This window comes from Syngnathus leptorhynchus, chromosome 11 (genome assembly GCF_054491065.1).
Source record: "Syngnathus leptorhynchus isolate UIUO chromosome 11, UIUO_Slep, whole genome shotgun sequence".
NCBI classification, from domain to species: Eukaryota; Metazoa; Chordata; class Actinopteri; order Syngnathiformes; family Syngnathidae; genus Syngnathus; species Syngnathus leptorhynchus.
Genome location: NC_141205.1, coordinates 8689305 through 8703542, shown reverse-complemented (window position 1 = coordinate 8703542; position 14238 = coordinate 8689305). Strand labels below are relative to the sequence as shown.

The 14238-nt window shown below is 40.6% G+C and overlaps 2 protein-coding genes across 2 annotated transcripts in view; one reads left to right on the top strand and one right to left on the bottom strand.

Annotated features, from left to right (window-relative positions):
- Positions 1 to 3417, bottom strand: part of cadpsb (Ca2+-dependent activator protein for secretion b) — a 49918-nt gene extending 46501 nt beyond the window's left edge. The window contains exon 1 of the mRNA XM_085923434.1: positions 3085 to 3417. Within this exon, the coding sequence (XP_085779560.1) occupies positions 3085 to 3417 (333 nt within the window). The remainder of the gene's footprint in view (positions 1 to 3084) is intronic.
- A 5512-nt stretch (positions 3418 to 8929) lies between these two features.
- Positions 8930 to 11823, top strand: synprb (synaptoporin b). The gene is made up of 5 exons (XM_085923878.1): positions 8930 to 8988; positions 9485 to 9609; positions 10956 to 11154; positions 11234 to 11425; positions 11494 to 11823. Exons 1-5 carry the CDS (start codon positions 8965 to 8967, stop codon positions 11821 to 11823), a joined length of 870 nt encoding a protein of 289 aa, XP_085780004.1. The 5' UTR covers positions 8930 to 8964.
- The last annotated feature ends 2415 nt before the right edge of the window (positions 11824 to 14238 follow it).

The following is a 14238-nucleotide window of genomic DNA, read 5'->3' as shown; positions in this document are numbered from 1 at the left end:
TGCACTTTTTTCCTACCACGAGCTTAATATTAACATGCAATCGACGAATATCTACGGTGGTTTTAGAATGCTTTAAGCAAAGAATATATATGTACATGCTCTCATATTTTTGTGTGTTTATTTTTTTTCAATCTACATTATTTCATATGTTAGCAAAATGTTGAAGCACGCTTTAGTTTCTTTGGTTGACTATATTATATGGTTTAAAAACTATTTAAAGAATTGTGATACTTAAGGGAAGGAAAAATATTATGGGATCTTTTCTTTTGTATATATATTTTTCTATATTGTATTTATCCTCTGCAAAAAAAACATTTTGAGTCACTCGCAGGAAATTTGCAATAACAATTGATATTTGGAGTTACCGTTTACAATGACCAATAGGATTGCAAATTTTTACCTATAATTTCCCTTCCTGCATTGGATGTCTAACCTGTCTGATTAGGACTTTCCAACAAGCCAAAGCACAGAGAAGCCTGGTAATGTGAAAGTGATTGAGTTCCACTAGTCGGGAGGGCATGCAGGAAACAATCAGTCAACAACGGAGGCGGTGTCTGACACCAACCTATGAGCTTGTCATCTCCTCCAGGATACAGTACTTTAACATCCATTCACACATCTACTGTCGTATCAAGGACCCTTACTAAAAACCTCCACCGTCTAGGAAGTTTAGACACTCATACAAGTACTAAAGTACACAGTTGACTTAATATTTAGAATTTATGTCCGCAAAACAGAATTCAAAAATACTGGCGCAATCAGCGCGTACAAAATTGAGATATTTCACATTGAGATTAAAGCGGTAGCCTGACTCATCACTTGACCCTCCCTCTCATCCATCACCTCCAACACTCGTAAATATTGTTCAATTGTAAACTGTATTTTATGCTCAGCTCAGCAGTACCCCCAAAAATGATTTCTTGTCTTGTTCTTGATTGATTTTATTCTGACTTTAGTAACCTGCTCGTTCATTGAGGCATTTATGAGTTATATTTATAGTGACCTCACAACAATGTTCTATTATAGGACCAAAGCTGGTGCGTGCAAACAATAATCCTTGCAAGGCACACTAATGCATCACGAGTCCAGTTACTCCAGTAATGAACAATATTTTTTATTATTATAATTATTGTTACTCCACCAGGCTTTCTAATGTTAATGAAAAATGGAGGACTTTAGCTGGCAAGAATAAAATAATGAGGACTTCATTACATAAATCACCAATGTGATCAGTCTATCAATAACCTCAGTCATCTACTCCAAGCATCCTTTAGTGTAAATTATGCACTTAGTTTAAGCGTGTCCCAAGACATGTAAGCAGATAAAATATGAACGTTTGAATAGCAGCAGTGCCGGGCTGCAGTTTACAAGAAGACACCAGTCGGTTAGCAGGAGGAAACATTTTCAAAAGGCCCTTTCCCCCCTTTTGTGTCGCCCTTTCACAAGGTGACGGCGGCACGTTGAAGACGCAGTAACGGAGCTGACGTACTTTGAAGCCTGGCCTGTATCTCCCCGATAGTCCATGGCTGACTGTGTGCCTGTGTGCCAGACCCTCTAATAACAGATTACCATGGAGCCGCTCCATATGTTTTGCTTTGGCTTTGAGTCTTTTCATTACCAACAAATGGTTTCATCATATTTGTGTGACTAATCCGTAATAGGGTGCACTGTGAGGAATGTGCGTTTAAGAATATCGGCTACTTTTCAACAAATACCGAATGACTGCTTAACAATGACATGACACGTCATTGACTTACATTTTAATAGCCCGCATTGTTAAGGGTTTCCATGTAATTATTCTTCTTTCATATTTTTGACATTTTTTGACTTTGTACGCTTTATTCTATTTTTTTCCAAATGAGCTTTTATTTTCCAAAATAATAGATTCTTTGAAATGGGGACAAAAACGGAATTGCGCAGCCTGACTGTCGACAGTCTGGTCTGGGTTGCATTGCACATTGGCGTGTTTGTTCAGGTATTCACTCACTCACCCACCCACAGCTCGAAGGTTTTGTGGCTGCCTGAGTTGCCAGATATAAAAGTGCATTACTAATCACGCATTAGACTGTCGGGAACCTTTGCCAAATGGGACTACAAACAAACAAATACATGGAAACACAGTGGTTTAGCCTCCCACATACACTTGTACATGAGTCAGCAAAAAAAATGTCAACTATACGATGCCTAAAAGAAGACGGCGGGATAAATACCAACAAGAGTGTGCAATATCTGTAATGCTGTTTACGGAGTGGATAAAACCTGAGATTGATACTGTCCAGTAAATTAGATTTTTCATATTTAGTGTAAATAGCAATGAAAGATTAAAAAAAAAAATATGCATCTGTGGTTACGTTTCATAGACTAGATAAGGACGTCCTGACCTAAAATTGGCTTCAGTTGAACATCACACAGCAACCTGAAACCACGTGAGTGATATGCATAAATCTATAGATAAAGGTATGTAGGGAACATTTTGAAATGAATGTTGAGTCATTCGCCATCTGCGGGTTAAGTGGCTCATTAGGGCTACCTCCAAAGGTCCGAGCCTAAAAGTCACCTTGGAAGGCCAAATTGATAAAGAGGGGAGGGGAGGGGGGGGTCCATTCATTTGATTCTTCACCTACATTTGCTGAAGGCAACAAGTCTCAATGCAAATGTTTCTTTCTTCTGCTCCTTGCGTGCCCTTGCACACTTAATGTGCTTTCTGGGCTACACAATCGATCTCACATGGGAGCTTTGTGCATGTGCAACACTCTAGTCAGTAGCGCTGCACCACCATGTGTCCTCCTTTTTCTACTATCCGGGGGCTACTTCATCATGCTCCCACTCATGCTCGGTGATTTCTTTCTTTCTTTTTTGCACCAAAAACAAACCGGAGGTGTGCTGTGTTCCCTTGCTGCTACGAGGTAGCCGCCCCCCGATACATCCGTACTGTATCTTATGTAGGTCATCAATGATGTGAAAGAGGACTCGTCTCAGCAGCATGTGCTTATTAACGATGCCCTTGCACCGAGGAGGAAAGGGAATAGGGGGAAGAAGAGGAAAGAGAAAGGGGCGGGGGTGGGGGCGTGGGGGTGCGCTTACCTTCTGTTGTCGCCTCGCCATGTCTGTGGGCTGCTTGGCGTTGAATGGGTACGCGATGCATCGCATGACAAACACATAGAGCTGCAGTTTCTTCTTGCGCTCCTCTTCCTCCCGCTGCAGCTTCTCCAGGTCGTCCTTCTCTTCGCTGGCGGCCGATGGGCTCGGGCTGGTCGGCCTGGCGCTGCTGCGGCCGCTGCTAGGCGCCAGCCCACCGGAGCTCTCGCTGGTCCTGCTCGGGGAGATGCGAGATCCGGCCTGGGGGGCCATCACTTCCTTGCTCTCCTCCTCCACTATCCCGTCAGACTCCTCCTCGCTGGACGACGGATCCAACATCTTGCTCTTGAGGCGATGACCTTCCTACTAAGGAGCCTGACTTTCCAAATTAGGTCCCCCCCGCCCTCCTCACCTCGAGTGCGGCCGCAGTGTGGATGAGAGTCGGGGTCGGGTCAGTGGAGAGGCCCAGGTTGCGCTCGGCGGCTTGGGGAGAAGTGAGCAGTGCGAGCGGTGCTGAGAGATGATTGCCGCTTCCCACTGAGCATCCTCCGTTTGCGCCGAGCCCGCGTCGATGCTTACGTGTTTTCTCTCTTTTATTGGCCAGTCCCTGCTGCGGATGCGAGGGGGAGGCAGGGGAGGGGCACAAACGAGGGGGAAGGAGCGTGGTGAGGGAGGGCTCAGGGGGGAGAGAGAAAAGAAAGCAGGCGATGTGCTTCCACGCGTTCCACTCCGCGCATGCGCATTGCAAATCTGTCCCCGGTCCTGAACGGAGAGCGGGGAAGGATGCGCGTCTCGGCTTCCTGGGGGCAGCAGCGGTACACCTAAAATGGCTGCCATGCAGGAAATGCTTTGATGATGAGACCGGTTATAGAGCAGTCAGAGCAAAGCACCGCATGCGTGGCAGCAGTAAATACTGAGACCTATTTAGAGGGTAGGAGCGAAGCCATTAAAAAAGCTCAGATGGGGGAAAACTGTTTTAGTTCCTTGCCTGACATCCCTTGACAGAAAATAGAATCCGAATGCAGCCACACAAGCTGCCCATACTAGCAGGTTTCATTTATCTGTTGCGGTAGGTGAAAAGTTATGCCTCATAGAAAAAGCTGTCAATATAATGCAGTGCAGTTCTACTATAAAGATTATAAAAATACTTTTGTTATACGCTAATTTTTGCTATGGCGCAGATTCAGACCTGAGGGCTTGTATGCAACTCCTGAAACATTGTGAATCAGCTGAAGATGAGCCAACGCAGGATGATCTTATTTCTGTAGAGACAAATACACAACGGAGTAGGAGTGCAGCAAAAAACCTGTCGCACCTTCACTGTCTTGCTTCCTGACACGACCCGCGGACCGGATGATATGATTAAAGTGACAATGTGTCAGCCTGCGTGAGTTAAGATGACAGTCGTGCACAACCGCTCTCCCTATGGTGGAAAGCACATGAATGGGGAGCGTTACAGTGGAGCCGCCTAAGTCAATGCCACAAAAGTGGTACCATTTGGAGGCAAACAAAGCTTGGAGTTAAATAATAATAAAAAAAAATAATATACAGGTAGATTTTAATTCATTTTCCACAAAATATTTATCGGAACACTATGTTTCCACTAGGCTGCAGAGAATATATTACAAGGAAAACTTGGCAGTTGACTTTTGTTTGATGTTGGTGATATTTTGCATCTGGAGCAAATTTGCATGACGTAAAATGGGGAAAAAAATGATGTTACATTTTAGACGTTTTTATTGATGTTTAATTGATACGAATACAAAAAAGTGACGATTAATTGATTGGTGTGACTAGAACAATCTAATTAGCTATTTCTACTTTAAGTAAAGGAACCACTTCAGAATCTGCTGACACGGGCAAAATCCTTTTCCTTCACTTTAACCATATAAACCTTTGTTTCACCCTTTCCTCTAATTCTTCTTTGGAGAGATGAAGACAAAGGCTTAAAAAAAAAAAAAAATTCCCCCGGGAATTGGGAACATACTAGACTCTTGAAGTCATCACTTAGAGCCTCGGGGAACGAGACGAGACACGTAAGGGGTGGTAATTGGATTGAGCCATAAGTGACAAGACAAAACTTTCCATCTTTTTGTACAATGATAACATTCAGGTTGATAAAGATCTCAGACTTAAGTGCAAACTCAGCAGGCACCAAAGACCATCACACTTCTCCGTTGAGATTAAAGTGAAGGTGACAGCTGGACTGCTGCTCTACATCTGACCAGTGGATTCATTCCCCAGAGCTAACTGCACTTTCAAGACACTTCCGCTGCCAAGCTGTTCTTTATAGACCTTCATAAGTTGACTTTTCCTGTAGGATGAGACTAATCCCCTTTGGTCTTGTGTGACTGCACACTATTGAAGTACCACGGGGAGATGTGGCATTCTCCAAACCTTTTAAACATGAATAATTAACTGATGTTCTCAGTCCAGTGCCTATGAGTTAACGAGAGTGTGTATACGCATTAAATGTTGATGTACTATATAGAAGGACAACACACTGTTTTGCCGGAGAGGAACATTTACACCATCGTCGCACTCAAAGGCGAACAATTAACCCAAGATCCATTGATTATTTTTTTTGTATCTAAGCTTTGAGTCATCACAGGTTCAGATCTTTTGAAGGGGAGAAGCACTTCAACTTTACAAATAGGAGAATTATTTAATGCTGGTTCGGGTCTTCCAGATACAGCACTTGTGCCAGATGGTAAAAAAGACTGTAGCAGCAAAGATTAAAACGGATAATAAATTTGCTGCTTCTTGAAATTTGCGCAAATATTAATGGGCCGAGACCATATCAAAGACTTGAACTTTCCTTCACCCCTACGCTATAAATCAATTATTAATAATCGTCGTAGAGACTTGCCTGGCTTTTGCATCCTTCAGTGTCTCTGAGTGATTTTATCCCAAAAGAGATAAATGAACGTGTAGTAAATTAATCAAAGCAACAAGTGACTGGATTGCCGTGTTATGTCAAGCATACGGTTGAATTTTGTGCATTGATGTGCTGACGTCCTTGGAGCTTGGACACAGGCGGTATACATACGTGACACGGCAGACACTGCGGCAGGAATGAAATATCACACAATAACTGCACATTTATATATTCATGACTTGCCTCAGACGGCTTTTTTTTTTCCACACTGAGCATTTTTTTAATTGATTGAGAGCATAGGAGAGAGAGCTCTGAAATGGTCTTTGTTGATTCATGGAGCCTATAATGCTGTTTGAAGTTGTGCAAGGGGGGCGAGGCAAAATTTCTTCACTGTTCTAGATGCACACATACAACGCTGGTAATTGGAGACAAAAGACCCCTCCCAAAACATGAAAAACTAAAATGATTTAAAAAAATAATAAAAAAAAAAAAAGGAGAGGATCGGTGAACATGTGAATTTGTTGGTGCTAAATATGCAAACATATATCGATTGTAGTATTAAATTGTAGTGACACCATTCACCACTAGATGGCAGATATGGCTTAGTTGCGCTTACAACTTGTCTTATAGTGCCCTAAACTTGACTAGGCCCAATATTTTTTGCAGATTTGGGAAAATATGCAGGCCAGACAGTACCTCAGTAATAATTAAATTTTGAGAATGTGGATTTTTGTAGGGTTTTTTAAACTTCCTGGTCAAGATTTCCGTTGCCGTGATTGGTCAAACCAAAAGTTTGCAAGTTGTCACAACGCACAATCACCTTTTACTAAATTGTTCCGCATATCACAGATCACAGTGGAGTGGTCCAGTCCCGGATTAATACTGTTAAGAACCCCTTGCGTGATTTGCGTATCAATCTGACTCTTGCCAGGTTAGGGCCTCTGAGAAGGCCCGATTAAAAATTATGGGCCGTCCCGCATTTATATTGAATCTCAAGTGCAGCCTACACTGACAGGCGCATGCGCACTCACACACACGGTCAAACAGAGCGGCTCAGTGCCTCACAGGAGGAGCTTTTTGAAATATTTAAATGCTGTTTTTTTTTAATGTGAGATTGATGGAATAGGGTCAGTGTTGCAGCTCCTTGCAGTTCTCAGAGAGCATCATGACGACACACACTGGCAAAACTAACATGCGTGCATTTGTGTGCGTGTGGAGGCTTGACTGCAGTGCCTTCAACAGCAGTAATTGGCTTGTTGGTGCAAGGAGGAGCTCATTTTCCAGACAAATGCTTTTACATAACAAAGTCCTCCACATTTTGCATCAAAAGGTAGTTCTAACGTTTTCCACCGATCTTCAATATTGCCTTTTAGATTAAGTTCATAGACGAAGCTTTAAACTACACACGTAGCACGGAAATGTACCTTAGATTTGTTGGAATCTGTAACGAGAGAGAGAGAGAGTGGGAAAGATAGAGAGAGAGAAAGAGAGATTTATGCTTGTCTTTCCTCTCCCAGTTTTCAGGCAGGAGCAGAAAGATGATGCCAGAAAGAGATTCATTAATAATGCAACGAAGGGATGAAGCCTCGCCACTTTATTATGGCAGAAGTCCTCATACCCTCATCCAATTCTTGAGACAGCAACACAACATCAGGATACTCATTGCTGGGTGCAACCATCGGTGAGTTCATTAAAATGAACAAAATGTTACTTCAAGAGGTCACAATTGTCACATGCATTCTGGGATGAAAAACGGTTCAGTACTTCAGGAGGGCTCAAATAGATGATAAGGTGCTGCCCTCTTTTGGATCACTTCTATCATGAAGGCTAACGAAGGAAAATATTTTTGAAATTACATTTCAGCATTTACATTTTAGACTTTAATTATTCTATTTATTTATTTGAATCATTAGGAGGGAGGTCTAAGGTGGATTAGTATCATACCGTTACTTCTTTTAAGGAAACTTTATTATAATTATCAGCATTTCTCTTTGTACAATTTTGACTTATATCAACACATTTATTGTATTTATTAATTGCAGCTTTAAATAATAAGGCTGCCATCTTCATTAGCTTTTAAATTCAGTTTAAGTTACTACGCAAGCAGCAATGGGGATTCAAAATACTTCAGCAAAACATGTAACGCCAATTTAAAACCAGAAGAGGGCAACATAATTCATTTTTTTTGTACCACATTGTCCATCCATCCATCTTCTGAACCGCTTTGTCCCCACGGGGGTCGCGGGCATGCAGGAGCCTATCCCACCTGTCATCGGGCAGTAGGCGGGGGACACCCTGAACCGGTTGCCAGCCAATCGCAGGGCACACAGAGACGAACAACCATCCGCACTCGCACTCATACCTAGGGAAAATTTAGAATCTCCAATCGGCCTACCAAGCATGTTTTTGGGATGTGGGAGGAAACCGGAGTGCCCGGAGAAAACCCACGCGGACACGGGGAGAACATGCAAACTCCACACAGGGAGGGCCGAACCCTCACCCTCCTAACTGTGAGGCGGACGTGCTACCCAGTGCGCCACCGAGCCGCCCTTGTACCACATTGTATTCTTTGATTTGCTACCACTGAAAAGCACTCGTTTTTTCTATCACGAGGAAAGCTATCATATAAAAAGTATCAATCCAGTCTATAAAATTGTTGCATGCTAGTATGAGCCTCCTCAACGCCAATTTTGCCCCCCCCCCCCAAACAAATTCACATTTCTTGGCCTTGATAACTTTCAACTGAGAGAAAACCTAAAAAATGATGATCATTTGAAAAGTTTGTTGAAAGATCCCGCTGAGTTCACTATGCTGGCAATATGTGCAAGGCTTTATCTAAATGAATACGCTTCTGAAATATATCTGACTCCTCCTTTGGGAAGTTAGTGTACCTCATGTGAGCCCTCCCCTCCACTGGATCCTCTCCTCATATTATCCACATCCCATCCTTGATGACAAACACTGCAGACACCAAGTGGACTTGGGCCACACACATCTGGGATTTTTAAATGTGTATGGTTATATTTGCCCCGGTAAGTAGCTCCCTCTTTCCCCCCCCCATAAGTTGTATTTCATTATTATGTTTATATTTTTTTATTCTTTACTGTACTTTTTAGAGTAGATTAGCCAGGTTTCATGCACTTAAATAGCAAGTACATAATGTTGTAGTGAGATTGATTCTTGATCTAAAATATTTGTTTCCTGTATGCAGTCAGCTAAATATAGTCAGTTTAGATTGTATTGGCTGCTTTGAATTTCGCAAAGGCACAGCTGTCCAAACGTTTGATGCAAAAATGAATCAGCCTGCGCTGCTGCGGCCACCCTCTAGTGCACAGTGAGCAGCACTTCCTACCTTTAAATTATTCAGCTTTTGTTTTCAAACCAATTAGAAATTGTAATAATCAGTCCTGTGATTTATTGATGGCAATACATTATGCAATAAGCCACATTCACTCAGACATGTCCCTTGATAGTCTTTCTTTTCATGCCAGTGTCCTCATATTACTGCTATTATATTCTTCTTCTCAGATTTTTGCCATTTGTGCGTTTGCAACATGCGGCGGCTACCATGGACACCTCCGGGTTAAAGTGGACTGTGCAGATAATAGACAGAGTAACAGGAGCATCAACATTGAATTTGGCTATCCATTCAGGTACACAGTGACTACGATCAATAACACATTTTTGACTTGGAGTATGATATTCATATTAACAAATTCATTTCATGGTGTGTGTTGGGTGTACCTTTTAGCAGTAAAATGTGTTGGACAAAAAGACGTTAATGAAAAATTCACTCTTCCTTCCAATCGATATTTGATTATTATCAGATAGAGACTTTGAATAAGTTCCACTTTCATGTCAACATTTTTAAATTGTCTTACGGACTGTATGTTATCTTTGGAAAAAAAAATATATAATATATATATATATATATATATATATATATATATATATATATATATATATATATATATATATATATATATATATATATATATATATATTTATAAACTCCTTTAAATAGCTTGCTGAGCTATTTACGTTTCACAACTTGTTGCCATTAAAGAATTGTTGACGGGAAAGTGTTACATTATTCATGAGTTGACAAAGTACATCAGTGCAAATGTTATTGACTCCATTGTCCATATATCTACTTTAAATGGGCACGCAATATATATATATATAAGAATGATGACACAATTTGTCAATTTGATGTTTCAAACTTTGAAGAGTAGATACTTTCTCGAGAGGAAGACGCACCCCGTTTGAGGAGTTGATCACTAAATGAAGCCGTCTCTGAGCGGACAGCCCCCAAGGCATTGTGGGTGCACGCTTCTAGACAAGATCAATAGTGGAAACATTTTGGTACGTCAAAAGGGCCCACTTAAGGTTAGAATCTTGACTGATCTGGCTCCGAGTGCATTTTGGTCTAATGATGCAATAAAGCATCTCAGACAAAGGGCCCTTTAAATTGGACTGGCATCTTTCCTCCGCATCCAAAATGAGGTACGCTCATTTAGACCAAAGTGGAATATATTGTCTGGATCTCGAGAATACTTACCTGTAACCTAACCACCACTCAGATTTTTTTTCCTAACAAGGTATCCAACCCTGTAAAAGTTACACAATTAAAAAATTAGACCAAATTTAATGGCAGTTTCATTTGCGTGAGGGGAGCATGCAATATAATTGGATGCTGGTGTCGCTTGAGGTGCAGCGACAGCGAACATCTCACTGTCAATCACTGTCAGTCACTTTGAGCCAAGCTTCTAATTAACACTTGCGGGAAAAGCGACACCAGCAACTTTGTTTAGTGACTTTCTAGCATTCAAATGCTTCTAAGCTTTAAGTGTTATTAAAGGTAAAGCATCCATCCCTTTTATTTTCTCTATATATGTATATATTTTTTATAGCATTTGTAATTTTGGCGAGGGACTGGTTAGTCAGACTATAATTTGCAAAACCAAAAACTGAGAGCAGATCTCTTTTTCCTCTGCAGGTTACAACAAGTGCATTTCAGGGCTCCCCTATGTGAAACAAAGAGAGAAGAAATCCTCTTTCTGGATGGCGACTTTTCCCCCGCTGCTCAGTTTTTTGTCAGCGTGGGCGTGATCACGTTCCTCTATTCCTTACTGGCAACGGTGGTTTATGTCTTTTACCAGAACAAATATTTGAAGAACAACAGAGGCCCACTTGTGGTTGGTAACGGTTTGGCTTTGGATGTAGCAAGACCAGGAGGAGTTCAATTAACTCACGCCACTTTCTTCTGGTGTGCAGGATTTTGCGGTGACAGTGATCTTCTCCCTTATGTGGTTCATCAGTAGTTGTTGTTGGGCCAAAGATCTCTCGGAAATCAAGATGGCTACAAAGCCCACCAAGGTGCTACTACTCATCTCCGCCTGCTCGGCTCAGGAGAACAAATGCACGGCGGCCCAAGAACCTCTCTGGTCTCGGCTCAACTCGTCTGTGGTGGGTAGAAATAAGTCGGCAATTTCAGCATCCATATAACGTTCAGACTTTTTATTTTCTTCCCCTAGGTCTTTGGTTTTGTCAATGTCATCCTTTGGGCTGGAAACATTTGGTTTGTCTTTAAAGAGACAGGCTGGTATAAGATGGGTCAAAGGTATCCCACCAGGAGCACTTCTGGAAAACGAGAAATGCGTCAGAGGCTCTACAGCGAGAGCAGCTTTGACCTTCAAGAGGAAAGTTTTAGTCCTCAACCGTTTAAAAACAACAATTTGAAGCAGACAAAAGGGGATATAGGTATGCAGATGTACCGGCAAGGCAGCTTCAACCAATCACAAGTGAGCCACGGCCTCCCGCAAACCTATCTCGGCCAGCCAGACAGTAAAGGAGGGGCCCCGTGATTTTTTTTTGATTTTTTTATTTATTTTGCCTTATGTTTATTTTATCACTTATATGTTTGTTTCATACATCTTACATTTTTGATTTCATCTGACCACATCTATTAAATCCAAACAACATAACAAAATGAGGTCTGAATAAGTGTGAAATGTACGTGGTGGTACTATGGGTCAGATAATGTGCGTAGTTCAGCTGTTGTTCACTAATTCTCTGAATGGTTCCTTATATATCTCTGGTATGAAAATATGGTCATTAATAATTTTACTAGCTGTATAACAAATATATTGAGGAATAAATAATAGAGTAAACGTTATTTGGTGTTCACTCGTATTGCAAAATCCCCACGAATACAATCTTATAGATATTGTTGCTACTGCGTTTAAATTTGAGTGTCTTTGTATGAAATATTGCAAATTTGATTGCTTCTCAATTCTTTGCAGAAGGAAACAATAATTTTCCAAGATCATCACTACAGAATTCAAAAAAGATTTTGAGCAGCATTCCGTATGACAGACAATTGATCTTTTTATCACGCTCGAAAAAACATGTAGTTGTTTTCCATTTTTTTCTTCTTTTTTGTTGCATTTACCAAGATTGTAATCACTGTGCTTTTGTCCATTTGCAAAAAGCTTCATTTTAAATAAAGACTGGTTCAGTGTAATTGAATTTTGCGAGATTGGCTTGATTGGATTTGTATTTGAAGCTAAATGCTCCCGTTTGTATGAGCTGGAATTAAAGATCTGTGCTTTGTAAGCAATCTGCCATAGACATGATGATTATTGCAGAGGTGTGACTTGGGCTGCCCACAATGTAAAGCCAAATTAAAATTGGCACCAATTATTTCAGGCTTGACTGTTGGCCTATCTTTGTTGCACAATTACTCATACATACCCCTGGTATGAATAATTTTGTGCTTGACTGTACCCTTAAAAAAAAATTTAAAATGTCATCAAGCAGAAAGCAAAAGAGGGAATACTAAATGAATAAAACTTTACGTGGAGAACATTAAAGAGTGCACCATGCAGCGTACCTTGATTATCTCCTTTGCAAAGGCCAGTGGGATAATCCCTCCCAGTGGCTGTTTCATCCCATTTAAACAATTAATCTAATCACTAAAAATCCCACTAACGACTTGCCAATATTTTTGTTTTGTCAAAGGCAAAACAAAGAAGAGATTCAATTTCAATTATAAATGTTGGGCCTTAGGTCCTTACTGATCATCCGTAAAGTAAACGAACGAGGTGCTGTTGTTTGGATAGCCCAGCTTCACTGCTTGTTGTCATCGGTAAACAGTTCAGAGAAAATGTACTTAAAGATTGCGGGCCGTATGATTTTTATTGAGGCTCATTAAAACCAAAACAAATTCAGTGTGTCTTTTTTAATGATGAATTGTATTCTCTAAGTTCGAGCGAACGAAGTGCATTTTATGTTGACTCCAGTCTCAAAAATGTCCTATTGGCAAAACTCATCAGTGATCTCCATCCATCCAAGGCTGTTGTTCACAGTGAACATCAGCCTGGAATTAAACCCACTTTGTTATTAAGACCTCAGTTTGCAAGCAGTCCTTTAACTGGTCCAAGTAATTAAATGGCGGGGAGAAGTGAGGCTCCTCTCTGCGGGTGCTGCCCCTCACACAAATGCTAATGGCATGCAGGTGCCCGGGGCCGCCTGCCTGTGCTACTAAATTACAGTGCATGCGCTCTCATCTTGACAATTACAATCAGTACGTGTGAAGGAAATAAAGGGGTACACCATGACATAGATATCACACTGGTTGTTGTGTCCTAGTTGAGTCGCATTTGTTACAAATGGCAAAAATCTCAAATATATATATATATATATATATATATATATATATATATATATATATATATATATATATATATATATATATATATATATATATGGATATTTAATTGTTTTGATGAAAAATCCTCTAAAATTGTCCAGTGGTACTAAGTTCTACCTCCAGAGAGCAGTAGAGCATAATGCAGCATGCTGCATTGACTTCTACCCATTGACATCTAAAGCCATCATCATCAATAATCAACAATAATAATACTCCTAATAATAACCAAAAAATAATCATCTTTATTATTATCTATAGAAGGTAGAATGTTTGATACAGCGAGTCTATTGAAGTTCTGCCAAATCGTCTTGGATGGAGGTGGACATAAGACAAAGAACACAAATGAATCCTTTTAAAAGGAAGTAAACAAAGTCATTTCTGAACTAGTATAAAGAAGAGAAAATGTGCAGTTGGGACTCAGATGTAGGTACAAAAAAAATGTTAAATTGAATTGATCATTTTGTATTAATGTGGTTGATTATGTATTTTGTGTTGATTATATGATGATGAGATTATAAGGTATATTAAATAAATAATATTTTTATATTTCTGTGCAAAATGACAAAAA

Bases quoted from the DNA above. Each gene is read 5' to 3' on its own strand.
- synprb (XM_085923878.1), top strand. From the start codon at position 8,965: ATGTGTATGGTTATATTTGCCCCG. The intron at 8,989-9,484 runs GTAAGTAGCTCC...TCTTCTTCTCAG, and splicing joins GTATGGTTATATTTGCCCCG to ATTTTTGCCATTTGTGCGTT. The intron at 11,155-11,233 runs GTTGGTAACGGT...TCTGGTGTGCAG, and splicing joins ACAACAGAGGCCCACTTGTG to GATTTTGCGGTGACAGTGAT.